General features: G+C 46.8%; 2 protein-coding genes and 1 pseudogene across 7 annotated transcripts in view; 1 reads left to right on the plus strand and 2 right to left on the minus strand.

Annotated features, from left to right (window-relative positions):
• Window positions 1-27,669, plus strand: part of LOC126980751 (zinc finger protein 431-like) — a 145,224-nt gene that overhangs the window by 91,749 nt on the left and 25,806 nt on the right. The window lies entirely within an intron of this gene.
• On the minus strand, window positions 11,602-14,358 carry LOC126980748 (zinc finger protein 862-like). Of its 2 annotated transcripts, none has more exons than XM_050831031.1 (2): window positions 13,995-14,358; window positions 11,602-13,762 (listed from the first exon to the last, which is right to left on the minus strand). In XM_050831031.1, the coding sequence occupies exon 2, from the start codon at window positions 13,754-13,756 to the stop codon at window positions 11,762-11,764; it is 1,995 nt and encodes a 664-aa protein (XP_050686988.1). In that variant the 5' UTR covers window positions 13,757-13,762; window positions 13,995-14,358; the 3' UTR covers window positions 11,602-11,761. The 2 variants fall into 2 exon arrangements, with proteins under 2 accessions (XP_050686988.1, XP_050686987.1); XM_050831030.1 differs by having other exon boundaries at window positions 11,602-13,767.
• Window positions 15,541-16,871, minus strand: LOC126980797 (uncharacterized; annotated as a pseudogene).

Below are 27,669 nucleotides of genomic sequence, written 5' to 3' on the forward strand. Positions count from 1 at the left end.
ATTGGACCGCTGAAAACAAACACAGGGGAGCTTGTAGAAAATTACGAAAATATGAGCACATTGTTGAACGACTACTTCCTTTCAGTATTCACACAAGAGGATCGAACGACTATACCGGAAAGAGTTCAGGTGTACGAGGGCGGGGATGGCGATAAATTGAGGGATGTAATCATTACCAGGCAAGTAGTTCAGGATGAGATAGATAAGCTTAAGAAGAACAAATTGCCAGGTCCTGACGGGATATTTCCGAGGGTATTAAAGGAATTAGGTGATGTACTCAGTGACCCACTAACCGACATCTTTAAGATTTCGGTAAATACTGGCTATGTGCCGAGCCTATGGAAAGTAGCTAATGTGACGCCGATTTTTAAAAAGGGGGACAGGTCGGTTGCTTCAAACTATCGCCCAATTAGGTTAACATCGGTTATAGGCAAGATGCTGGAGTCCATAATAGCCAGGAACATTCGGGAGCATTTAGAGAAACATAGCTTAATTCACGACTCGCAGCATGGGTTCACAAAAGGTAGGTCATGCCTCACCAATCTCTTGTCCTTCTACAATAAAGTATTTGAGGCGGTTGACAGAGATGAAAATTATGATGTAATCTATCTTATTTTAGTAAAGCGTTTGACAAAGTTCCTCGCCAACGACTGTTGCTTATATTACAGGCTCACGGAGTAGAGGGTAAAGTTTTGAACTGGGTCAAGGCGTGGCTTAGCAATAGGAAGCAAAGAGTGCAAATCAATGGTAAAAGATCTGACTGGGGATGTGTTACGAGTGGGGTCCCACAAGGTTCGGTATTAGGTCCACTTTTGTTTATTATTTATATCAATGACTTAGATACAGGAATTAGTAGTGATGTTAGTAAATTTGCAGATGATACCAAGATCGGTAGAGTAATTGAGTCTGATCAGGACGCTAGTATTCTCCAAGGTGAACTCAACAGATTGTATGACTGGGCGGATAAATGGCAGATGGAGTTCAATGTAGGGAAGTGCAGTACTCTGAGTGTTGGAAGGAACAACTCCTCACATAACTATTGCTTAAATGACACTCATAAGCAGGTCTGGGTGCGAGAGGATTTAGGGGTCTTAGTGAGCTCTGATCTCCATCCAAGGCCACAATGCATTCAAGCTAGAAATCGAGCTAATAGGGTACTGGGATTTATTTCAAGGAGCGTAAGCAACAGAAGCCCGAAGTCTTCCTCAAACTTTCTTTAGCATGAGTTAGACCTCATCTTGACTATGCGGTTCAGTTCTGGTCACCTTACTATAGAATGGATATCAAAATGTTAGAATCGGTGCAGAGTAGGATGACTAAGATGATTCAGGGGTTGAGAAGCTTGCCATACGAGGAAAGACTCAAACAGTTAGACTTGCATTCTCTAGAAAGGTGAGGGGTGCGTGGAGACATGATCGAGGTTTATAAATGGATGAAGGGCTTTAATAAGGGAGACATTCATAAGGTTTTGTTGGTAAGAGAACCGGGTAGGACACGAGGTAATAGGTTTAAACTGGATAAATTCAGATTCAACAGGGACACAGGCAAAAATTGGTTTACTAACAGGGTGGTGGATGAGTGGAGTGGGCTTAGCAGTCATGTGGTGAGTGCCAATACAATTGTCACATTCAAAAATAGACTAGATAAATTCATGGACAGCGATATTAGGTGGGGTTAGATACACGGGAGCTTAGGGTCAAAGGAGGTGCCTAGTACAGGCCTACCGGCCTCTTGTAGACTCCTGCGTTCTTATGTTCTTATAATGAAAAAGTGGGCATTGATATATACATTATTAAATATTTAAATGTGTCAAATAGTGTACTGGCAATAAAATACAGGAAATCACCGAGGAAATTGGTGTATGAGTGTGTTTCGTTAAGAACTCGGCAGAGTTCTTCAAAGACAATGACACTGCCCACTGGCAAAACACATTCCACTATACCTATAAAATTTCCACGACGACTGTTGGCTCTCAAGATATAGCTGGAAGCCAGACTCTTTCTCGAGTCGTCAGTTTTGAGAGAAGTCTTGGGCTTTCCAGGATGCGACACACATACACACAAACACACAATTATATGCTTTGAGAGTAAGAGTAGTAAAGTTGGGGGGGATACGCAGTAGCAGCACATGGCCTCGGTGCTCATCTCTGTAACATTGGCCCTTGAGACTGTGGTGGAAGGGAGCCCCCATTACCCCGGGACACAGGGCCAGTGTGATATCTGGGTTACCACAGTTTACCTTCCCCAGGTTTCCCCAGGTACCCATTTATCGACCAGCCTGAGAGCAAGGATGAACAGCTGGGTGAGTCGCACGCCGACTGCCCGGGCCGGGATTTGAACCCGGGCCTGCGGAGTAGAAGCCAGGCACGCTAACCACTAGACCACGGAGGCGTATAACTTTGAGAGTGACACAGGCTAAATGAACTTAATTATAATACTTTTGAAAGTCACTTAATCTGACTTCATATATATAAAAAACAACTTCTTTACTAATATAATTAAAGAAAGAACTGCTGGTATACATGAACACAATCACAACTTATATTGTAAAAAAAGGGGAGAAATTATCCGACTCTAAAAATTAACTGCAGGACAATATGGCTGAGCTTATTATACACTTAATAAAATATAAAGCATATAGCACCGTGGTGTGTACTATTTGGAGCAACTCTTCACAGCCTGCCATTAAACATTTTTTTATATGTTATTTCCTATAGAAAACAATTAAATAAATTGCAAATACAAAACAGGTTTGAAGAAAGCAAAAGAGACCTTTAGTGATGCATAAGAAATACAGAATTTTATGCCCTGCAATATTCAACAAAGTCCTGAAAAGCTCCAGCTATTGCAGTCATTCTGGTTGAAACTATTCAAGGAAATCTACACATTTCTGCAAACTATCCAGTAATATATGCTTGGTCTTGCTTCTTCAGAATCTTTTATCTTGTGTCTCCTGCCTGGAAGTTTAAGGGTCCGACGCTGCACCACTGCTGGGACATATGGGCTGCTAGGTGTTGTAGCACCCACTACACTTACAGGTTACACTCAGTCTCCTATAAAAGGAAAATTATTTGCTTGGTCATCATAACCAGGATCATAAGAGAGAAAGAGATGTAAAAGTGACTGGCTAGTAGTTAAAGGTTAAGAAGCAATGAAGTAGAAAGTTTACATAGTTATTAAACTTAATCTGTGGAAATGAAGAAAACAAAGAAATACAATGACTAAGTTATAATAGTGAATTTAAAGTATCTATGTTTTAATAGGAAGTTAGTTTATCTCAAGCACTATGAAAGAGCTTTTTACTTATTGTTATTGCACTTATGGTAGAGCGACAGTGTTTTAAGCCATAATACAGCAAGCTGCTCTTTGGAAAGTATGCCGTTTTATCTACTTCCCAATATCTGAGCAGCTGACAATGTCTGAGCTCCACTCCTAATCTTAGCCACATTACTGGGCAGTGCCCTGGTGGCAGAAGTGGCAAATCTTAATGACTGATAAGTTTGCTATGCTCTGCTGCTCAGTAAATGGCCTCACCTCTATGAAAATACTGAAATGACATCTCGTACTGAAATGTGTGGCCCCATATCCCTTCCCCTTTCCATGGTGAGATAACTTGGTGCATGCAAGTATATTACACTTTTACCTACAGAGGAGGTCAAAACAAGGTAATGAGACTGATCATGGACAACTTGGAGGACAAAGTCATGGCTAAGAACTGACAGAAAGACGTTTATAACGTTACCTAAAGGATACCTTCATGCAGGTTAACAAAAATGTTTCACTCACTAGCACGTTTTAGCAACAATATACCAAGCTGACTCTCCACATGACAAGTGATTGGCTTACCTGAACTTCCTCACTTCATCTCCGTACTCCCGGTGGGGCAGACAACATCGCCTGCCTCTGTCACGGGCCACGTGCTGCACTGGTGTTGAGGTTCCTGTGATTGGCTGCTGTCTCTTGAGTACGTATGTATCGAGCGCTGCCATTGGTTGAACGAAATATGTCAACAACACACTACGCCGTCTGTCGGCGGGAGTGTGAAACAGCGTTAAGGCAGGGAAATCTAAACATGGCGGCCTTAAGATTTTTTTGTGAATCGCAAGATACGACATTCTTATTTCCGCCATATTGGATCCACTTAAGATTGTCGTATCTGCGAGGCGTCAGTGAATCTGGGGCCGTATACACAACTATTCTAAGAATAATACTGTAACCTACCTGTAACCTCACCCAGGCGCCCAAAAACCCCGTCAGCGTCCCCAGGAGACTCACCGCTCCTTGTGGCTGGCGCCCAACGTCTGGATGGGCTACTCACGATACTTCCGGGTCCTTGGTCCCCTGAGGTGCGACTCCCAGGCATGTGTGCCACCCTGTGTTCCCTCCGAGGGCGACAGCGTGCGTGAAATCCAGCCTCTGGCTACCAGTGCACTTTACTGTGGAGAAAGCAAACCCCTTCCACCTCGGCGGGCTCAGAGAAACATAATCCACCGGTTTAACGTGGTTTATTTCCTTTGTCACAGTTCCCACACTGTTCCACCGGGGTCCGGCCACTTGTTGACCGTCGAAACCCTCTACTAAAGTCCACAAACCCAAACACCGCCAATGCCAGGCACTTTCTCCAAGGGGGTCCGTGCACCGCCACGCTACGAGCCTCAGGTCCCGACCGAGGTTCGAATCCAACTGCCTGCCGGCGTCCCCCAAGGCCCTCGTGCGCGCCCCAATCACAGGCCTTCCCGCTCGGTGACGTCACTTCCTGGCGGGAACCTCAGGCAGCCGTAACATCACCCCCTCCTGTGAAAGATGGAGCGTCCTCGCTCCCCAAAAAAATAAAACACACATCCCGCCCAAATAAAGTAAACTCAACTAAACATGTGCTCAGTCACAAACAAAATCCTCCATCCAACCGGGAGACGCCGCTCCCTCCTGGGCCTCCTTACCTCCGGCCCAAGATTACCTCCTGCAGATGCCCCGTCCAGGGGACACACCTCCTCGCCCGCGTCCTCCTCCAACACCATGGGCTCCGGTTCCCTCGGGTCCAGGTCCTCCTCATCCTCCGTCACCAGGGGCTCCTCGACCCCCAGCCCCAGGTCCGCTTCCTCCTCCTCCTCGCTGCCCGCCAGCGAAGCTTCCTCCCAGGAGAAGTCCCCGGGACCGTGGTACCGCCAGAGCCGGTCCGCGTGCACCACCATGGCACGCCTGTGAGGCCCCTGGCGTATGCGGAATGTGACGTCAGAAAGGACCCGTTCCACGTCGTAGGGCCCCTCCCAGGGACTCTGGAGCTTGGGAGACAACCCTTTCTTTCTCCAAGGGTTGTGCAACCACACTTTGTCCCCCTCCTTGAAAGGTGGTGACTTGGCCCGCCGATCGTACCGGTCTTTCATCGTCTCGCCCGACACCTTCAGGTTAGCCCTCACCTGATGGTGTACTTGCTGGAGACGGTCCTGGAGGGCGATAGCGTAGGGGGTGACTGTAGTGGGCATCTCCTCGTCCGGCGGCCTGCCAGTCACCAGATCCACTGGCAGCCGGAACTCCCGTCCACACATCAGCCGCGCGGGCGTGTACCCAGTCACCTCGTGTTCGGCCGAGCGGTAAGCCATCAGTACCAGGGGGATTTTCAAGTCCCAATCCTCCTGTCCCTCCTGGCAATACTTTGCCAACTCCTGACCTAGGGTGCGGTTGTAGCGTTCCACCATGCCATCTGACTGAGGCCGTAGGGGTGTGGTACGAGTCATTTTAATGCCCAGCAAGCTACAGCACTCCCGGAACACGGCCGACTCAAACTCCCTCCCTTGGTCGGAGTGCAACTCGTGCGGCACACCAAACCGGGCAAAGAACTCGTCCACCAACACCCCCGCCACTGTGCCCGCCTCATGGTTCGGGAGAGGGAACGCTTCCGGCCACTTAGTAAAATAGTCCCATGGCCACGCACACAAAGCGATTTCCCCGAACTGTCTTAGGGAATGGGCCCACAATGTCCACTGCTACCCTCTCCATGGATGCCCCTACCTGGTACACCTGTAAGGGAGCCACAGTCCTTCTCCCGGGGCCCATCTTGGCACAACACACGTCACAACTCCTGCACCACTCAGTCGCGTCCTTTCGCATGCCTACCCAGTACACACGCTGCTTTAACCTCCCGAGGGTCTTACGCACACCGAAGTGGCCGCTCGCACTACCACCGTGAGCCTCGCGCACCAGTTCCTTTCTCATTTTCCCAGGAACTATTGTCTGCCAGAAGGCCACACCGCCGCCACTTGTCTCCCACCGCCTCTGCAGCACCCCATCACTCAGGGTAGCACTGCCCACTGTTGCCACAACGCCTTAGCTGCAGGGCTCAACGGTGCAACACTTTCCCAAGGCGGTTTTCCTCGCCTGTTGCTTAAATTACAGGCTCACGGAGTAGAGGTAAAGTTTTGAACTGGGTCAAGGCGTGGCTTAGCAATAGGAAGCAAAGTGCAAATCAAGGGTAAAAGATCTGACTGGTGATGTGTTACGAGTGGGGTCCCACAAGGTTCGGTATTAGGTCCACTTTTGTTTATTATTTATATCAATGACTTAGACACAGGAATTAGTAGTGATGTTAGTAAATTTGCAGATGATACCAAGATCGGTAGAGTAATTGAGTCGGATCAGGACGCTAGTATTCTCCAAGGTGAACTCAACAGATTATATGACTGGGCGGATAAATGGCAGATGGAGTTCAATGTAGGAAGTGCAGTATTCTGAGTGTAGGTAGGAACAACCCCTCACATAACTATTGCTTAAATGACACTCTCATAAGTAGGTCTGGGTGCGAGAGGATTTAGGGTCTTAGTGAGCTCTGATCTCCGTCCAAGGGCACAATGCATTCAAGCTAGAAATCGAGCTAATAGGGTACTGGGATTTATTTCAAGGAGCGTAAGCAACAGAAGCCCCGAAGTCTTCCTCAAACTATATTTAGCATTAGTTAGACCTCATCTTGACTATGCGGTTCAGTTCTGGTCACCCTACTATAGAATGGATATCAAAATGTTAGAATCGGTGCAGAGGAGGATGACTAAGATGATTCAGGGGTTGAGAAACTTGCCATACGAGGAAAGACTCAAACAGTTAAACTTGCATTCTCTAGAAAGGCGAAGGGTGCGTGGAGACATGATCGAGGTTTATAAATGGATGAAGGGCTTTAATAAGGGAGACATTCATAAGGTTTTGTTGGTAAAAGAACCGGGTAGGACACGAAGTAACGGGTTTAAACTGGATAAATTCAGATTCAACAGGGACATAGGCAAAAATTGGTTTACTAATAGGGTGGTGGATGAGTGGAATAGGCTTAGCAGTCATGTGGTGAGTGCCAATACAATTGTCACATTCAAAAATAGACTAGATAAATTCATGGACAGCGATATTAGGTGGGGTTAGATACACGGGAGCTTAGGGTCAAAGGAGCTGCCTCGTACAGGCCTACCGGCCTCTTGCAGACTCCTGCGTTCTTATGTTCTTATGTTCTTATGTTCTTCCCGCAGTGTCACTATGGGCCCAATGTCCGCGTCCTCCCGCTGGGCCTGTCCGAGGTCCTCTCCCCAACTAGTGTCACTGGCAACCGCGGCAGCCTTCACGCTCACAGGCTCCCCCTCCCGGCGGCTGCAATGTGCACAGTCACTTTCGCAGGGCCGGCGACTTAAACTGTCCGCATTACCGTGCAGTTTCCCCGGCCGGTACTCAATGTGGTAGTCGTGCTGTTCAAGCTTGCCAATCCACCTGGCCAGCTGACCCTCCGGGTTCCTGAGGTTCTTTAACCACCTCAGCGCAGCATGGTCCGTCCTGACCTTGAACTTGGCCCCGTACAAGTACGGATGGAAGTGATCTAGCGCCTGAATCACTGCCAACAACTCCTTACGTGTGACGCAATAGTTCCTCTCTGGCGCAGAGAACTTCCGGCTGAAGTAGGAGACAACCCATTCCTGCCCATCCTTTTCCTGGGACAGAACTGCTCCCACGCCCTCAGCACTAGCGTCGCAGTCCAGAATGTACACCTTTGTGGGGTCAGGGTACGGCAACACAGGGGCATTAGCAAGGGCCTCCTTCAACTCCTCAAAAGCCCGTTGACAGTCCTCGCTCCAGTGAAAGCAGGCCCCTTTCCGAGTCAAGTGGTGGAGTGGCGCTGCGGTCTGAGCAAACCCCTTCACGAACCGCCGGTAGTACGTGCACAGTCCGATAAACCCACGAACTTCAGTCACACTACGCGGCACCGGCCACTCCTTACTGACTCAACTTTACCCGGGTCTGTTTTCACCCCCTCACTAGTCACTATGTGCCCCAGGAACGGCACTTCCTTCCGGAAAAGACAGCACTTCTTAGGACTCAGTTTCACATTAGCCGCCCTGAGCCTGTCCAGCACTGTTTTTAACCTTTCCAGAGCCAGCTTGAACGAGTCCCCGTACACTAGTACATCGTCCAAGTACACCAGGGCGCTTTTCCAGAGCAACCCTTCCAGCACACGCTCCATCAAACGCTCAAACGTTGCCGGGGCATTCACGAGTCCGAAACTCATTACCTTGAACTGGTACAGTCCTTGCCCAGACGAGAAGGCCGTCTTCTCTCTGTCCTCCTCCGCTACCTCAACCTGATGGTAGCCGGACTTCAGATCCAAGGTCGAGAACCACTGTGCCCCCGTGAGCGCATCCAGCGTGTCATCCACCCTCGGGAGAGGGTAAGAGTCCTTTGTCGTCACCGCGTTAAGGCCCCGATAGTCCACACAACACCTGGTGGACCCATCCTTCTTCTTAACGAGGACGACAGCGGCACTCCATGGGCTGCACGACTTTTCAATAACCCCTTGTGCGAGCAGCTCCTCCACGGCTTTTTCCACCTCCAGCCGTCGTGCAGGCGCAATCCTCCGGGGCGGCAACTTGACAGGACGACTGTCTCCTGTGTGGATGTGGTGTTTTACCAGACTGGTCCGGCCCAGGTCATGGTCTCCCTTCGAGAACACATCCGCATACTGAGTCAGCACTTTTCCCACCCCGTCCACCTGTTCTCCGGACAGGCATACCGGGCTCCTCTGCAATAGATCCTGCAGATGAGGTGGAACCCCAGTGCTATTCTCCTGCGTGCCCTCGACCAGACCTACCGGGTCCATAGTCGTCTGTACACCTTCACACCCGTCCGGAACTAGACTCTCCTTCTCCTTCCCTAGTCGGCAGCGGTGGCTGGCTTCGGTGGGTGACTCAGCATGGGCTCGGTGAGTCTCGACAGAGACAGCACTCTCCACTGCGCCTCCGCCGCCTTCCCTTAGCGGCACCACGTTGCCTCCGACCGCCATGGTCATATCCCCGAAATCCAGCACCGCCCTGTTCCGCTGGAGATAGTCTAGTCCCAGCAAGTTCTCCCCGACGTCAGCCACGAAGACAGGAAGACACTCCTCCGTGCCGCCCACAGTTACCCTGGCATCCACTGGCCCCTGAGCTGTGTGCAGTGTCCCGTAATCCCACAGCTGCTGCCTGGCCACCGGGGCTGTCCGGTTGCCAGCATGCCGTCCTGCACGAACGTGCGCTCGGCGCCCGAGTCCACCGTCAGGTAGCAAGAATTCCCATCCACTTGCCCACCCACCTGAACGGTCCGGGCGCCCTCAGCGCGGCAACTTAGGCGGATTGGGGCTTCTTCTCCTTCGACTGGCGCTTACCCCCCTCCGCCAGCCCGTCCCGGTTTCCCGCGGCCTCCTTACAGTCTGTGGCGGGGACCAGGGTACACTCTGAAGTCCGGTGACCCTTGCCACAGTTGTAACAGCAGGGCTTGTACTGAGTCGGCCCCGCTCCCGTGCCGCCAGCCTTACTGCTGCTCTTGCTCCCCGGGCAGTACTTCCTGGAGTGTCCCTGCTGCCCGCACGAGAAACAGTTCCCCTTGAACTCACCTGGGGGTGGTGAAGGACTGGAGGACGACTTCCTCACGCTCCCCTTCTTCGCCTTCACCTTGTAAGGGCTATGGTTCCCGCTGGGTTTCTCCCTTGTCGTCCTGAGAAACGACTCCAGCTCCAAGCCCCTGGCCAAAGCCTCCTGAAGGTCCTTGGGGTGTGCCTGCTGCACATTAATGCTCAGTTTTTGTTTATCGATAGCGTCAACAAACTGATCCCGCAGGAGGATGGTGATCAGCTCACCTGCCCCTGGGTACGCACGGCGCACCAGCACCTCCAAGTCTTGCGCCACGCGTGTCCGGGGTTCCCCCGGGCCCCTTGTCCGAGCCCGAAACCTGGTCCTGAACACCTCAGACTGGTGCTGATGCCCGGACCTCCGCTCCAGAGCAGCTGTCACCTCGCTGTAGGAGCTCCGTTGGGCGGCCGGCAGCTGGTTCAGAACCTCGAGCGCCGCTCCTTGAGCGCGCACACCAGCTGCAGGGCCATTTCCTCCGACTCCACTGACGGGCGCTCGCCAGGAGTTCGAGTTGTGTCTTATATGCCTCCCAAGAGACACTCCCATCGAACTCCTGTGGCCGGCGCCTCGTCCCGTCCCGGAGCCGTCGTGTCGTGGAGCTGGTGCACGAGTGGCAGGACTTTACCGAGCCTGGCGGGGAAGGAGGAGGCGATAACACGTTAGCCGGAGTGCCCAGAGGTTGAAACACGGGTGCCGCGGGCGAGAGTCTTGCCGGAACCAGGGACGAAACCTGCTCCCGTCATCATTAATGTCACTTCCCCCCTCATCCCCACTGCGCTGCTCGTGTACCCTGAGCGGCATGTTTCCCTGAGGGGCGACAAAGCCTTGGCTAGCACCCATAGCCTCGTCAACATACTTCCTTAACTCTCTGGCAACCCCTTCCACTTCAGCCTTAACCTCGGCCTTAGTATACACCTCCTCAAGCACCTCTTCCTTCACCTCCTTTTTAACACGGTTACACTCCTCCGCTAGGTGTGCCCTGAGCTCTTTAAATACCCGCTCGGCACTCCCCGCCACCTCCTCCCGTACACTTGCCAGGCTTTCAGTCACTTCCTTCCTCATGCCCGTCACAGCCTCCACCTGGGCACTGAGGGCGGCCAGCAGGTCCTCCAGGGTAACTTCCTTCCCTGCCATGACTTAGAACACACCACACACAGTCCGTAACAGTCCTAAGCCCGCCCGCTGGGAGGTAAACAACAGCTGATCCTCTTCCCGCTTTTCCGGTCAGCTGACTCCCCCACGCGGCGTCCACGCAGCAAGACCGGGCAAGAAAATGACGACGCGTGCACACAGGGCGTAACCCTCCCACACGCTGCCCGTCGCTCTCACACTGTCCCAACACTCCCCGTAGCACCACACGCAACTCCAGCGGCACCCTCAGACAGACCAACAATATCCCGACACTTGACACCACTGTAACCTCACCCAGGCGCCCCAAAACCCCGTCAGCGTCCCCAGGAGACTCACCGCTCCTTGTGGCTGGCGTCCAACGTCCAGGGTGACCAGATTTCTGAAGCGGGATTATGCTAGACAGCAGCTGAAATTATGCTAGATTAGCAAAAAGTATGCTAAACCTTGTCTGTCGTTAACATTCCAATTTGTTACATATTTTTTATTAACCTAGTATTATTTTTAGGTTGTATGGACTCGTATGATTATTGGCAGTTGTTGTACGGTAAAAAAAATCAAACTAGTCACATTTCGAGGTTTATTTGACATTTTTGTGCAACATAATTTGAAAATTTTCCTATACATGTAACTTGTACAAAATAAATATAACTTAGGTAATGTGTAAATTGAGTTCCTGTTTCTCATACCCTACTTTTCCTATTTTTCCTATTACCGTACAGTTTCTTATTTTTCATACATTTTAGAATTCATTTTTTTAAGCATCAACTTGTCTGGTTCAAACTTCTCACAGTTTTCACTCTCTCTCCCGATGCCTTCTCTAGCAGCCACATACTTCAGGAGAGAAGAGGAAGTCAGTCTATTGCGAACTGGAGATTTTAATCGGTGGATCTCAGAGAAAATTCTTTCACAGTCCGCATTAGCCACTGGAATAGTTAGAATAGCTTTGATGCAATAACTAAGAGCATTGTACTTGGTGTCCTGCATAACTGCTTTCCAAAAGACTTCAAACTCCATATCATCAGTCAGATTATCATCATAAGGAAGGCTACGCCATTGATCATCAACTTCCTGTTCTTTTCCATTTTTCAGTATGCCTGGAAAGTGAATCATAATGTTCCCTACAAATGAGGCAATGTTTCCTGACTTTACAGTTGCAACGCTAAGTTTACTTGCTGCTACCAATACTGGGTCATGAAAGTTAAAGCGCTGCTTAAGCTGCTTGCACGCAATAACAAGAAATTTCCTGCACACGTTGAGAAACTCTCTTTTCGCTTCAACTGTGACTTTGGGAGATGCAGTGGTTAGCAAGCGGCTAACATTTGTACCAACATACACAGATTCCAATGGTACCATAGCTAACTCACTCTCAGGGTCAATCAAGGAAATATCATGCTTACTCTGCTTCAAGTATGCTGGCTTCACATAACATGACAATAAGTCTAAGTACAGTTTTGCAAGAGAATCATGAAGTAGATGAATCATTGGTGAGGATGACTGAAACATTACATTAAAACTCACAATCTTAGGCAAAACAAAGTTCAGAAACTCTAGATACATCTTGGTGAAAGGATTCACCATAATGTTTGCAATATCATGCGCCTGTAGATTCCTTTCTACTAAATCATGATGCTGCATGAAAAGCAAAAGCGCATCCCATTGCTCAAGAAGTCGGGAGACGCATTCCTTCAGGCTTAACCAACGTGTTTGGCAAGGTTTTAGCAACTTATGTGGGTCAGTATTTGTGAAATCCTGAAATTCATGAAAGTGTGAAGTACGCTTACACGAATGAGCAAAAAAGTTGTATACATCATGTACCAACTTTTCACACGAACGTGGTAATACTCCACATGCATATGATGCCACCAGTGCTGCACTGTGACAAGCGCACTTCATGATAATCATGTTGCTGTTTGCATTTCTGAGTCGACTACTTACACTGTCATGTGTTCCGTGCATAACGCTGCAAGTATCAGCACTCCAACCAATACAATTCTCAAATTTTAGATCACTGGCAGTTAATTCATTTTCTAATGCACTAAAAAGAGTCTTGGCATCTCCTTCTGCCACTGGAACAAGAGCCAACAATCTTGTACACAAAACAGTTTTACAAAAATACTTCACTACTATTGCTAATTGTTTCTCAGCTGTCAGATCAGTACTTTCATCCATGATCATTGAAAATTTTGTTTGTCCCATGTCTGACTCATCATTAAGTTCGCTTTTCATCTTTTCCAAAAACCTTTGACCTATGACATTATAGATGACAGAAGCTGTTTTTGTTCTTTTAAGCTTAACCTTACTTGCAGTCTTTGAGTCACTAAAGGAAGAAGCTAACACAGCAGGTAGGTGATCCATTGCTCTGAAAGAAATTTCATGTTCAGCAGCCCATGCTGCGAGTTTAATTTCAGCACGGTTAATAATTTCATCATCATTTTCTTTCTTTGCTTTCACAAAACTTGTCATGGGAATTACTTTGGGATCATTTTTTTCTTTCATAAGGCGCTTATGCTTGTCTCCCTTTGCATGTAGATCAATCACAGATTTCTTACTTTGTAAAAATGTTTTACAGACACTACACTGAGCTTTGTTGTTGTCCAGTTTTCTTAGCCAGGGCATGTAATCTGGTAACTTGAGCCATTCTTCACGAAATGCTTGACTGTAAGATTTTTCAGTTAGTTTTTTCTTTTTAGAAACGGGTTTTTCTTGGTCTGACTCCATTACAGCCTATCCTGCAAAATGATTCAATAATTACCAAAAACAAAATAATTGTTATAAAGTTAGTGGCGACTTGCGAATGTATACTGAGATAAAAGTTATAACTTATTTACTGAGTAGACTATAGCCTACCACAGTATTGGGCCACACTTTGCACTGTCTGAAGAGTACACTGTTTATAAGGGCACGACGGAGAAAAAAACGATCGGAAAAGAAACGCCAAGTGTGCCCCCGGCCTTACCTCTCCACTGAGCCGCGGCAGCCGCACTGTGACTGGCACTGCTGGTCAGTCTGTCTCCCGAGCGCGACGTGGCCACCAGGCCGGACAGTCCAGTGAATACTGAGTACTGACTTTACCCGGCGCCGCGGGCCGCACGTAACCCGCCTTTAACGTTCAAGATTTTTTTTAAAAATGTGAACTGTCACAGATTCTATTATTCCTCTCATAGATGGTAATAAAAGTTAAGAAAATTGTACAAAACTCAAAATTATGCTAAAATTATGCTAGATTTGATACTATGCTAAAAATTATGCTAAACATTCATTTTTTTAAAAAATTATGCCAAATTTAGCATAATTATGCTGTATCTGGTCACCCTGCCAACGTCTGGATGGGCTACTCACGTTACTTCCGGGCAGGGATGGTAACTTTTGAAACTGCGAGTATCGTACATGAATGTTAAAATTATCGTATTTCATACAGAATTATCGTACCTATTAATTTGCAGGTAAACCAAACAATAACATGTAGCATTATAAATTGTTTATTAATACAAATTAAAATATTAACATAATTTTTTTTTCCTTTTTTGTTTGTAACATGGCTTATTAAAAACAAAGCAAGCTTCTCAATTGTTTTCCTTTAAAATTCATAGAGAAATTGATTAATCTGTAATTAATATGCTGCCTACACTCTTAGCTTTTATCCTCTCCCTCTGCATTAGAGCTACCTGACTGTAATAGTGCCTTGTGTTTGTACAGTGAACAAGTGGCCATCCGAGCTATCATGTCATCTGAAGGGGTAAACTTTGTGCACTGGCCCGGTGTCTCATTGACACTGATGCCAAGAGAGTTCCATTTATTGTGTCTGTGTTTAGTCTATTCCTTGTTTTGGTTTTTGTTAAATTTACTTTGCTAAACACTCTCTCACAATCTGCGTTTGAGTGAGGCAGACACAGAGCACTGATTGCAAATTCGGACAAAGTAGCGAATTCTTTTTCGCCAAATGGATTTTCGAAGGCATGAAGTTTTCCCCAGAAAATGTCAGTTTGTTCTTCCTTTGCTATTGGTTCTGGAAACTCGACTAAAGGTAGCTTTCTCCACTGGTCATCTAAGTCTTGCAACAATCTTTGTCCATTTGATGGCACCACGCGTGGAAGCAGAGTTGCTAAAGGAGCAATAGAAGGTGCCATTTCTCTTGTCACTAAACTTAGAGCACGCTTGGGGTTCAAGATGCCAATCTTTGATAAAACTGGATCATTAAAATCCCATCTTTTCTTCACTTCAGTACATGCAACCTGCATGAAGGTTCTACACCGCTTATAGAACTCATAACACAGATCTGGTCTTGATGTTATCTCTGATTTGTTGCTGTAAGATTTCACACCTACAACAAGATACAGTTGAGCATTTTTTATGTTTTTCTTTCTTTGTAGGATCAATCTGAGATATGTCAGACTGCATGACATATTGTCTGTCCATATAACACAACAGAATGTCACGGTATAGCTCAGAAATCTTGGCATTGAGTTCAGTTACTGCAACTTTACTAGACTGAAAATATGCATTTAATGTTGTGAATTTAGGAGGATCCACTGAAGGAACAAGTAATACATCTTAATGAAAGGGTCTCTTAGCAAAGCCAGAATGTGGTCTGCAGACAATATATGTTCTGAGAGAGACATATCTGTGAAAAATAGTAAAAGTGCCTCCCACTGCTCAAGAATGCGTTCCACAACTGCAACAAGAGAAAGCCACCGGGTCTGTGCAGGGTGTAGCATTTTGTGAGGTTTCAAATCCAGAAATGTTTGAAACTGTACTAATACGGCTTGTCTCTTAGCACTACACTTTAAGAAATTGTAAATATCTCTTGCCAAGTCTTCACATCGACGTGGGAGGGTTTTGCATGCCTCACTAGCACACAAATGAGCAGAATGGCATATGCATTTGATGACCACAATTCCAGGGCACACTTCTTTAAATCTGGTAGACACAGAATTCTTGTTCCCCATCATAACACTACAGCCATCTGAGCCAAAACCTACAATGTTTTCTGAGGGTATGTTGTAATTTTTAAATGAGTCCATAATGCTTTTGAATAAATTATTTGCAGTAGCTCCTTCATTTACTGTCTTGGAGTCATCTTTGCTGAAAACTTCGTGGAGCTCCCAGAATTTACTAGTTATTTGTAGTTTATCCTTCTCAAAATATCTCACTACAATGCAAGCTGTTTTTACTGAGGAAACATCTGTAGACTCGTCTGTTAGCACACTGAATTTCTGATTGCAAAGAACTTTAGCTACAGTGTCTTTGTGGCTACCTCAATTGCATTAACAACAATATTGGTCATTTTTTGCGTTTAACATTTATCTCTCCTGCAATCTTTGAATCTGGGAAACAATCTTTCAGTACACTTCCTAAATGATCAGCTAATGAAAATGCAAGATTGTGCTCTGCAAATACAGCTGCTATCTTAACTTCTGCAACTTTAGCTAAGTACTGTGGACTTTTCTTGGAGGTATTCATGCTATCATGGAAGAATGTTTGAATTCCTGGCTGATTTACTACAGTTCCCTTCATTCTTTCTTTATGGTGCTTAGATTTACCATGATTTTTCAGTACAGTGATCTCTGCTTTAAAAGAAGTGTTACAAACTTTGCACTTTGCCTTCAGCTTATCACTTCTATCTGGTTGAAGCCATTTCTGAAATTCTGGAGCAGATTCCCAATCTGTTCGGTAATGCTGGGCACGGTGTTTAGGCTTTTCATCTTTTGTAACTTCACCCCTAATCAGTCTCCTCTTTTTTGGTGTCGCTGATTTTGCCTTTGGTTCTGTCCGGTCCGAATCTGATTCTGACGTATCCATTACTAATGTAGGCACTGTAGTTCTTCAGTCTAAACTGTAAAATGAAAAATTATAACAAAATAACCAACCTATAGGCTATCCATGAACGAGATGCAAACAATAAAACAGTCACTAACAGTAACATTCAGTAAGCTCGAATACCATGTTACTCACCTGCTATTTAGGAACCAGACCGATCAGACGACTGGTAAAATCTTAATTCAAAATAATGTACGGGCTAATGAACTGAGTAAACTTAAAGGACCCTTCTCTTTGGACCAGCAAGCTTAAAACACACCTTTCTTTTTAGACCAGCAAGCTTAAAACACAATTCTTTTAAGACCAGTAAGCTTAAAACACCTTTCTCTTTATACCAGCAAGCTTAAAACACATCTTTCTTTCTTTTAAGACCAGAAAGCTTAAAACACACCCTTCTCTTTAGACCAGCAAGTTTAAACCACATATACATTTAAGACTAGTAAGCTTAAAACACCCTTCTCTTTAGACCAGCAAGCTTAAAACACACACCTTTCTTTTAAGACCAGTAAACTTAAAACACACCTTTCTTTATAGACCAGCAAGCTTAAAACACACCCTTCTTTTTAGACGAGGTAGCTTAAAACACATCTAGAGGAGAGAATCAAGAAAGCGAGACTTGTAACTACAGCGTGAGAACAAAGGAAAGACAACACAAAGTCACTACCTCTCTCTCAACCGACGCCACAGCTTACATGAGAAATTCTTTCACTTCAACTTACTAACAAAAATCTGCTAGCTTTAAACCACGTATACCTTTGTTTTAAGACCAGTAAGCTTAAAACACCTATGTCTTTAGACCAGCAACCTTAAAACACACACCTTTCTTTTTAGACCAGCAAGCTTATAATACACTCTTTCTCTTTAGACCAACAAGCTTAAAACACACGTTTATTTTTATACCAGCAAGCTTATAACATATTATAGAGCAATCAAGATCAAAGAACACAGTCACTGCCTCCACCGACGCCGCCACGCACACACAAACACACACACAGCTTATTTAACGAGTTACTTCACTTCTAATTACTGACAGCTAATCTGTGCTTGCTAAAACCTGCTACAGTGTTATTACACATCGCTATACTACATAAAACACATAAAAAAACCTGAAATCATAGAGAAATTTAACGATATTTACCACATGTCTGGGACGCGTATGTACCAGGCGGCGTGCTCGCAGCTCGTCTTCCTCTTCTTCTTCTTGTGCCTCCTCCTCCGTCCTCCTCCACCGGCGCGTGCGCAAGTATTGCAGTAGGCCACTACGATCGAGTTTGGTGGCCATAGGCGCTCTCTCTCTCTCTCTCTCTCTCTCTCTCTCTCTCTCTCTCTCAGCTATAACTTTGGGATAGGTGCTTTTTTGCTACTCCCCATGGAAAATTATCGTATTTTGGCGTACGATATATAACTCTTTATCGTACATCGTACAGAGGCCTAAAATATCGTACAAATACGATAATTATCGTACGGTTACCAACACTGCTTCCGGGTCCTTGGTCCCCTGAGGTGCGACTCCCAGGCGTGTGTGCCACCCTGTGTTCCCTCCGAGAGCGACAGCGTGCGTGAAATCCAGCCTCTGGCTACCAGTGCACTTTACTGTGTAGAAAGCAAACCCCTTCCACCTCGGCGGGCTCTGAGAAACACAATCCGCCGGTTTAACGTGGTTTATTTCCTTTGTCACAGTTCCCACACTGTTCCACCGGGGTCCGGCCACTTGTTGACCGTCGAAACCCTCTAATAAAGTCCACAAACCCAAACACCGCCAATACCAGGCACTTTCTCCAAGGGGGTCCGTGCACCGCCACGCTACGAGCCTCAGGTCCCGACCGAGGTTCGAATCCAACTGCTCTGCCTGCGTCCCCCAAGGCCCTCGTGCGCGCCCCAATCACAGGCCTTCCCGCTCGGTGACGTCACTTCCTGGCGGGAACCTCAGCATATATATATATATATATATATATATATATATATATATATATATATATATATATATATATATATATATATATATATATATATATATATATATATATATATATATATATATATATATATATATATATATATATATATATATATATATATATATATATATATATATATATATATATATATATATATATATATATATATATATATATATATATATATATATATATATATATATATATATATATATATATATATATATATATATATATATATATATATATATATATATATATATATATATATATATATATATATATATATATATATATATATATATTAATTGGGATGTTTTTCTTGATTAGTGTACTACACTAAAAGAGGTTAACCTCGTAGCTGCAGGGATCATGTTTCTTAAAGGTCCCTCCGAGCAAGAAAAATGAGAAAAAATCATCACTCTCGCAAACCATATCATAATATATATCAACACATTTGTGATCAGTTTATGCATCATCTATTTTTGGGGGTTTATATCATGGCAAAAATGTGGCCCATCGCTGGTACACGGTAAAGCCACAAATTTGGCCCATTGCTGCTACCAGGTTAAGTTGGACTATGAATGGACAGATGTTGTTTCAAGAGCATCTGAAATAAACTTATGGGACCGATATATGATAATTAAATCTGTGATATTTATTAAGATGTGTCCAGTGATTTAATTGGCAAAGAATTGCAAAACACAAGCTAAGAAAATAAAAGTACTGAACTGATTGACGTATCGACACAGGAAATAGCCGTCGGAGAAATAAGAATGGATTAGTAATTAATATACCCGAAGCAAGAACTAAAAGACATTGCATCGACATAAGTATGTGATAGAATAACAGGCATTATTTACATGAGTTATTTACTGCACAGTGCACACTATATGGGCTGGCAACATTGTCTTATTTTCTAGCAATTGAAGTTGCTTATATTGTGCCTTATATTCTTGCATGGGAATGATTGCTTGATGCTGGATGACAAAAACTAAATGATTAAACAATAATGTTATGTGGCGAATACCAGCTTGAGGTCACTCTAGGTCTAGGAGGACTTGCTCGTTGTTGTCAATGTCATCACGATCACTGCAAATAGATACATTACAATTAGAAATGCTTTGGTACCTGCCCTATATCTATATCTATACTTGTCCAGAAGTCAAAACTCTTGACTCATGGACCAATTTGCAATTCTTTTTGTTCAAAAAGATTTTAGCATTGTTGATTGACTTTAATAGCTATTTGGGAGTAAGACGAAGAATAATCATAAAATTCACTTTTAGATCTTCATAAGAAAGGAAGCTGCAAATAACAAAAGCCATAATATACTGTGAACTAATTAATTTCAAATGTGAAAAAAAAGACATGACCAAAACAAATTAAACAATACTACAATGCTAGCTAGCATGGGTATTAGTATCATTTTGCAACACCCAGGGATTCCTGGGAGGTATTTTACAGAAAGGATAGCTACCATTCGTTAAGTAGGATCAATGAGGTTTGGTGACGTTTATAATTTTTTGTTAAGTTAAAATAAGGCAACATTCTGAATGATAGTTAGTTTGGTAAAAAATTTACGTCCAAAATCAAAATGTTTGTTTAAAAAATAGTCAGTAACACAAATCGGAAATTTATCTGAGTTAGGAGAGGTGAACTTATATTACGTTAGGTATGTCAGAGCAAGGTTTCTAAACAAGTTGATTTAGGATTAAAGGAAAAAAGTCATAAGTGATGCAAGCTTGAGTACTTGAGCAAGTTCGGTTTAAGAGCTACCGGTACGTCAAATTGATTTGGTTTGGTTACTAAAAATAAGCAAAGGAAGGTAATTTTGTTAGGACACCTTCTGACATTTAAGTTAGGTTAAAATATCAACTTTTCTAAATAATTGTTGATTTGGTTAAAACTGGCTATCTTAAATAACAGATTGTTGATATAACTATATGTCAATGATAAATTTACCCAGGTTAGGTTTGGTTTATCGCCGCTGGGAGGTTAGTCAAGTAAAAATTAAATAACAGACACTAGTGACCCAAATAGGTATTGTTTAGGGTTTGGTAAGATTGGTGGGAAACGTTTGTTGAAGTCAGACACAAGATTAACAGGTGTGTTAGGTTTAAAGAGTTGAATATTGTAAAGGATAAGTCTGGCGAGGTAAAATATTGGCTCACCTGTGTTCGTTCCTTGGGCAGGAGTCTGTGGCTGCCGGTGTTGATCACAGGTAAGATACACGTGCACCAGTGTTGACTGGACCTTCACAGACTACCTAAGGTGAGTGATAACAGACACTGGATGCCCTCCAGGCGATGGCTGGGGGCTGTATAACGCCAGCCACACACCGCGGCCCGCGGGCTTCCAGCAAGGTTACTCCCAGGGCTCCTTGTGTAACAGCCTGTGGATGGTGGCAGGCGGTCACCAGCCATCGCTTGAGGGTCTCCAGTGTCAGTTATCACTCAATCTCTGTCAGCCTGTGAAGGTTGCACCTGCATTTTACCTGTCAGCGAACACCACTTCAGTCGTGATGGCCATGTAGGTGTTTCCAAGGTCCGCCTCGCCGAACCACTCATCTCAGCACGGTCAGCACAGTCCACAGATATTTCAGGATGAGTTTCAAATCATTACACGTCTCCAATTCGTCTAGACGAGGCAGATATATTAGGAGGTGATGCCTTTCATCCCGCTGTAATCCACCATGTTGCAATACTTATGCATTTTTAACGGTGCTAAGGGAGCCCCTTCCCCGCCTTAAATTTTCCGCCCGCTAAGTGCTCCAGCTTCACCGCTAAGCGGCCCAGCGCCATTTTAAGTAGAAAACTTAACGATTCTTTGCCGTTAAGTGCACTTAGCGATGCTAAGAACGTTTGTGTATACCGCCCCTGGTGTCAGCCTATGCCACGATTCGTGGCATCGATACCACTTTTGCCAAGTTCAGAGCAGATGCGGAGAATCATTTCCACGACGTGTTCATGAAATGTTGCGGCTGTGGTTCAAGCGGCGAAGTTCTACGAGCTCGACATCGAATCCCTGACACTCGTGAAGGCGCTGGGCATTATCTGTTCCGGTCTTCCAAACTATCAAAGAAGCCCAGGCACACGCCAGCACCAGCATGTTCCCCAATCTCGCCATTCTCTTGAAGACTCTGTTGACGCTTCCAGTCTCTAACGCGGAAGCCGAGAGGTCTTTCTTACCACTGAAAAGGCTGAAAACCTATCTGAGGAGTACCGTCGGCCAAGAGTGCCTGAACGGACTTGCCCTCCTTTGTGTCCACTATGATATCCCCATTTCAGTCGAGAGTGATAAGCAAATTTGGCGAGAAAAAACGCCGACTACTCTTAGTTTGGAAGACCGGAACAGATAATGCCCAGCGCCTTCACGAGTGTCAGGGATGCGATGACGAGCTCGTAGAGCTTCGCTGCTTGTAGCACAGCCGCAACATCCGTTTCGACGCCTTTTAGGAGTTGCTTGAGCTGAAGTGCGACAGGCACTCTGTCGTCGCCGAACCGACTCTTCAACTCAGCCAAGACATGGTCCACGAACGGAATGTACACCGCCCAGCGGTAGTACTCCTCAGCATTCTCGCACGGAACATTTGATCGCTGGGTCTGTCGTCCACAGAGTCGTGGCACGGAGATGGTGTCATGCGATGACCCCACCTCGACCAAAAACTCTTCCGCTTTCATGAACACGTCGTGGATATGATTCTCCGCATCTGCTCTGAACTTGGCAAAAGTGGTATCGATGCCACGAATCGTGGCATAGGCTGACACCAAGTCGTCATCTTTTCTCTGAAGAGTTCGGCTCGGCTCGAGAGTATGCGGTAATATACACTCCACTACAACCAGTCCAACGAGAAAGCGAGGAACACGTATGGCGATGAGAATGAGCCCAGCGGTGGCGTCAAGTTCTTCTTCGAGAAAAACAGCGATGACAGGCATTCAAAGAAAACCAGCACTGCGCATGCCTCTCAATCCACCTGGTGGGGCACAGGAGAACAAACTTTTCGCGCTTGGCCGAGGCAAGCTTGGCAACCTCTGTGATGCGGAGAGAGCTTATATTCGAAGAATGAACGAAGTTGTACACGTCGGTCAGTGTTTGAAGAGCGATCTTCACTTCCTTGACGTCACACGCCTTCGTCAGTACTAGATTCTGCCGGTGGTTAAAGCAGTGGATTGGCTTGGCCAGGGTGTACTTCTTCATGAGTACTGCGGCACACACTTTGAATTTTCCCATCATCCCCTGCACTTGGCCATGTCCAATCCGAGGTCTTCAACGGTGCGCAAAAGGAGCCCGGCTAAACCTTTACCGGTGAGGTCATGGGTGTGCACAAAGGCAAGGAAGTCTGCCCTTATTTCCTCTTCGAAGTGCCGAATGATGATAGTGGCCTGCACTAAAATTTACTTTCTGCCTGCATGTGAGGAATGAGGTCACAAAGTTTTTTTTCCTAGGCCTTTAAATCTTGCTCTATAATATTCAATATACGACTCTGTAACTTAAATACTGAAAATATATAAAGAAAATTCCGAGTTCTCCAAGAATGCAACAGAAAGGTACCAGTTTTAGTTTTGACTCTCTCAGAAAGTGGACATTTTAGCAGGGGGGGGAGTCGTCCGCCCCCTCCACCCCCCCTGAGTACGGCGTACTACGGCCCTGTACGAGTATATAGATTTTTAGACAAGTGCGGGGCCCATAGGAGCGCGGGGCCCTGGGTACGTGCCCGTTGTGCCTTGGCCCTGCAGGAGAGTGAAAAATTACATCAGACACCGAAAAAATGTAAATCTTGCCTGAGCACCCCGTCAACCTCCGCATAGTAAAGCCCAAGGAACCATAGAGGAGGATTTTTTTAAAGTTTGGAGGACAGCGTCCAGAGCTATCTAGCGGCGGCCGGCTTCGCTCCCAGCTCTCTAGCTTTTTAGGGGTATATTAAATATATTTTGTTTTCAAAAATCATGGGTATCTCAAATATTTTTGTTATCCTAATATTATTTTTGGGGGGCCCGGGCCATCTGGCTCCCCTACAGCCGACGACACATTCCGTATTGTTGTGCTGGAAGCTTCCCCCGGCGACCATAGGCCTCTAGAAGGCTCCCGGAGAAACGAGCAAAGGGGCGGGGACAAAGGCGAGCCGTCCGCGCCCCACGGGGCGCGGCCAGGCGCCAGGCGGGAAGTGTTGCCAACTCGCATATATTTTTGCTACATGTTCTTGTATGATCTGAAATATACTGTAATATTCTAGACTGTACTGTTCTGGATATATATAGGAGAAGAGGGCGAGAGAGGGCCAGTCCCAGTCATAGTAAGCTAGTGGTAAGTGAAGAGTCCGAGTGAAGTGTACTACTAAAGAAGAATATTAAACTACAGAAGCTGTGCAAAGTGTTTACATATCTCCCTCCCACGGAGTCTCCTGACGGCGACACGGAACCCAAGTAACACGTCCGGCATAACACTGGTGTCAGGAGTGTAGGCATTTGTTTTTCGCCATGGAGACTCGTTCCCAAGCTGCCCAGAGGGACGACATGTTGACTGAACTTTTGGAAGCCTTGAGACTACAGGGGGAGAAACAAGAAAGAGCACTCCAAGAACTCAAGGAACAACAAGAAAAGCACACCAAGAACTCAAAGAACAACAAGAAAGAGCACAGCAACAACAAGAAGGAACACTCCAAGAACTCAAAGAACAACAAGAAAGAGCACAACAACAAGAAAGAGCACAGCAACAACAAGAAGGAACACTCCAAGAACTCAAAGAACAGCTAGAAGATCGCTTTACGGGATTACAGCTACAGCTAAAAGCAGTACAAGATGGAAGTGAATCAGTGCGAAGAGAAATGACTGATGTGACCACGAACTTGGGACAACGCCTGATAGAAGTGGAGAAAGAACACACAAATCTTCAACAAGAGATGGAGGTGGTACGGGAGACGACACATAAAGAAATACTAGAAGTAAGTGACAGAGTGAAGGCCCTTGAAGACTGCTTGGCTGGAAACGGACAGCCAGTGCCTGCAGGGGCTAGTTGTACCCAAGATGCTTCTCCTACGCAAGTCCGGGGTAGTTTGAGCCCTGTTTCGCCTGAGTTTATCCCCGCAAGAAGTTCCGCCAGCCCCATGGGTCTGCTGGGTTCGCCTGTTAGAAAGAAGCCTCAGGAGTTTGATGGGAAGGTCTCCTGGGAGGCTTACCGCGCTCAGTTTGAGCTGTTGGCAGCTCGGAACGGATGGGATGACCAAGAGTGCGCGGTACAGCTGGCCACTAGCCTGAAAGGGGCGGCGCTGGAGGTCCTTGCTCAGCTCGACAATGCGACAAAGGGCAGCTACAGCGGGCTGGCACAGGCGCTGGAGCAACGATATGGGACCAAGCACCAGAACGAGCTCTTCAGGGTTAGGTTCAGAACCCGCAACAGGAGGCGCGGCGAGTCTCTTCAGGAACTCGCTCAGGACCTTGAGAGCATGGCGCACAAGGCATACCCAGGTGCCACCCCTGACCTGCTGACGGTTTTGTTGCGTGATCAATTCATCGATGCCCTGGACAGCCCTCAGCTGAAGATACAAGTGAACCAAGCTAAGCCAACATCAATGCAGGAAGCTCTGGCACGTGCCATGGAGTTTGAGTCCTTTGTTAGGTCTAGCTTGTCAAGCTTCAGGGACGACTCGACTTCTGGCTTTAGGGCACGAAAGGGCGCTGTCAGCGACACAGACAGGTTCCAAGGAACGTGCTGGTACTGCGAGAAGGTTGGGCACAAGGAGAACGAATGCTATAAGAGGAAGAAGGAATATGAAGGTGCCGCTAAGAAGAAGCCCAGGAAGGACCCAAGTGCTGGACCTGTGGAGAAAAGGGCACTGGAAGAATGAGTGTCGGAAAATGTGCCCCAACGAGGGACCACCACTGGGAAACTAAGAAGGACTGGTTCAAGGGTGCAACGACCAGTCTGTCCTGTACATGCCCCGAAGATATCAGTGTGCAGGAGAACCACCATGACAAGCTGCCAAGTGGAGGGCAAGGTTGACGGAGTGTTGTGGCCTGTGGTCGTCGACACAGGCTCGGAACGCACATTGGTGCGACCTGACGTGGTGAGTCATCGTCGGCTTCCTAAGACGCCGCATCGACTGTGCGGAGTCACAGGACACTACGCAGAGCTCAGAGGCCCAGTGGACGTGAAGTTTGAGCTCGGAGGAAAGGAAGAGTTCCTCTCTGTGTACGTGGCCGACATGGATGACCCCTGCATCCTAGGTATGGATTATCTTGTCTCCCACAGGTGCGAGCTGGACTTCCGCGCTAAGCAGCTGACTGTAAGAGGAAGGAGGGTGCCACTGACGACTGTGAACAAGGAAGACCTGCCAGTGACGGTCAAGCGCACCACCATTATTCCTCCGAGGTCGGAGATGCTGTTACCCTGTCAAATTACGGGTGCCCCCCCGGCTAGCCTGTGTGTGGTAGAGAGTGGAAGTCGATGCCCGGTAGAAAACGGGGTGATTGTAGGCAGTACTTTGGTAGACCCTGCTGCAGCGGAAGTGCCTGTCGTCGTGACCAATGTCTCCTTCAGCCCAAAGAAAATAAAACAAGGGACCATGGTGGGGTTGTGCCAAGAGATCGACCAGAAACCAAGAACCTGTGTCTGCAGGAGAACCCTGACGAAGCCCCAGGAGGAGCTGCCTGACTACCTGCGCGACCTGTTTGACAGGAGCTCCAAGTGTCTAGAGGAACCCCAAGTGGAACAGCTCAGGGAGCTTCTCGTGAGAAATGCAGATGTGTTTTCCACAGGAGACCTGGACTTGGGGTGTACGGACCTGGTAGAGCACCACATCGACACAGGTAGCCACCGCCCAGTGAAGCAAGCTCCTCGAAGGATGGCACCAGCCCGTCGCAAGGAGATGGATGAGGTAATGGATGATCTCCGGCAACAAGGGTTAATCGAGCGGTCCAGCAGCCCGTGGGCGTCTGCTGTAGTGCTCGTCAGGAAAAAGGACGGTTCCCTCAGATGCTGCGTGGACTACCGAGCCCTCAACGATCTCACCATCAAGGATTCATACCCACTCCCACGGATCGACGACACGCTCGACGCCTTGGTGGGCTCCAAGTGGTTTTCAACACTGGATATGAAGTCTGGGTATCACCAAGTCAAAATGGCGGAACAGGACAAAGAGAAAACAGGCTTCTCCTACGGTCAAGGCCTGTGGCAGTTTAAGGTCATGCCCTTTGGCCTGTGCAACGCGCCGGCTACGTTTGAGCGGCTGATGGAGAGGGTGCTGGAGGGACTTCACTGGAAGACGGCACTCATCTACCTCGACGACGTGATTGTCTTTGGCCAGACCTTCGAGCAGGAGATGGAAAGGCTATCAGAGGTTTTCGCTCGGTTTAGAGCTGCACACCTTAAGCTCAGCCCGAAGAAATGCTGTCTGTTCCAAAAGGAGGTCCAATACTTGGGACACATCGTGAGCGAGTCTGGAGTACGCACTGATCCTGAGAAGGTGGCTGCGGTAAGGGACTGGCCGACACCCACCAACGTGAAGGAGCTGCGGAGCTTCCTCGGGTTGTGCTCATACTACCGCAGGTTTGTGAAAGGCTTCGCTACGATTGCTGCACCACTGCACCTCCTGACGAAGAAGGGGCGCAAGTTTGAGTGGACAGCGGAAACTCAGGTTGCCTTTGAGAAGCTCAAGGAGGCCCTCATCAGCTCGCCCGTACTCACCTACCCAGACCCCTCTAAGCCTTTTATACTGGATTGTGATGCCAGTGATGAGGGATTGGTGGAGTGCTATCTCAGGCATGTGCCGACATGGAACGGGTTGTGGCCTACTTCAGCAAGAAGCTCACCCCAGCCGAGAAAAACTATTGCGTGACCCGGAAAGAACTCCTGGCA

Source organism: Eriocheir sinensis, chromosome 45 (genome assembly GCF_024679095.1).
Source record: "Eriocheir sinensis breed Jianghai 21 chromosome 45, ASM2467909v1, whole genome shotgun sequence".
NCBI classification, from domain to species: Eukaryota; Metazoa; Arthropoda; class Malacostraca; order Decapoda; family Varunidae; genus Eriocheir; species Eriocheir sinensis.

Excerpts from the sequence above, each read along its gene's own strand:
- LOC126980748 (XM_050831031.1), bottom strand. The coding sequence starts at position 13,756 with ATGGAGTCAGACCAAGAAAAACCCGTTTCTAAAAAGAAAAAACTAACT.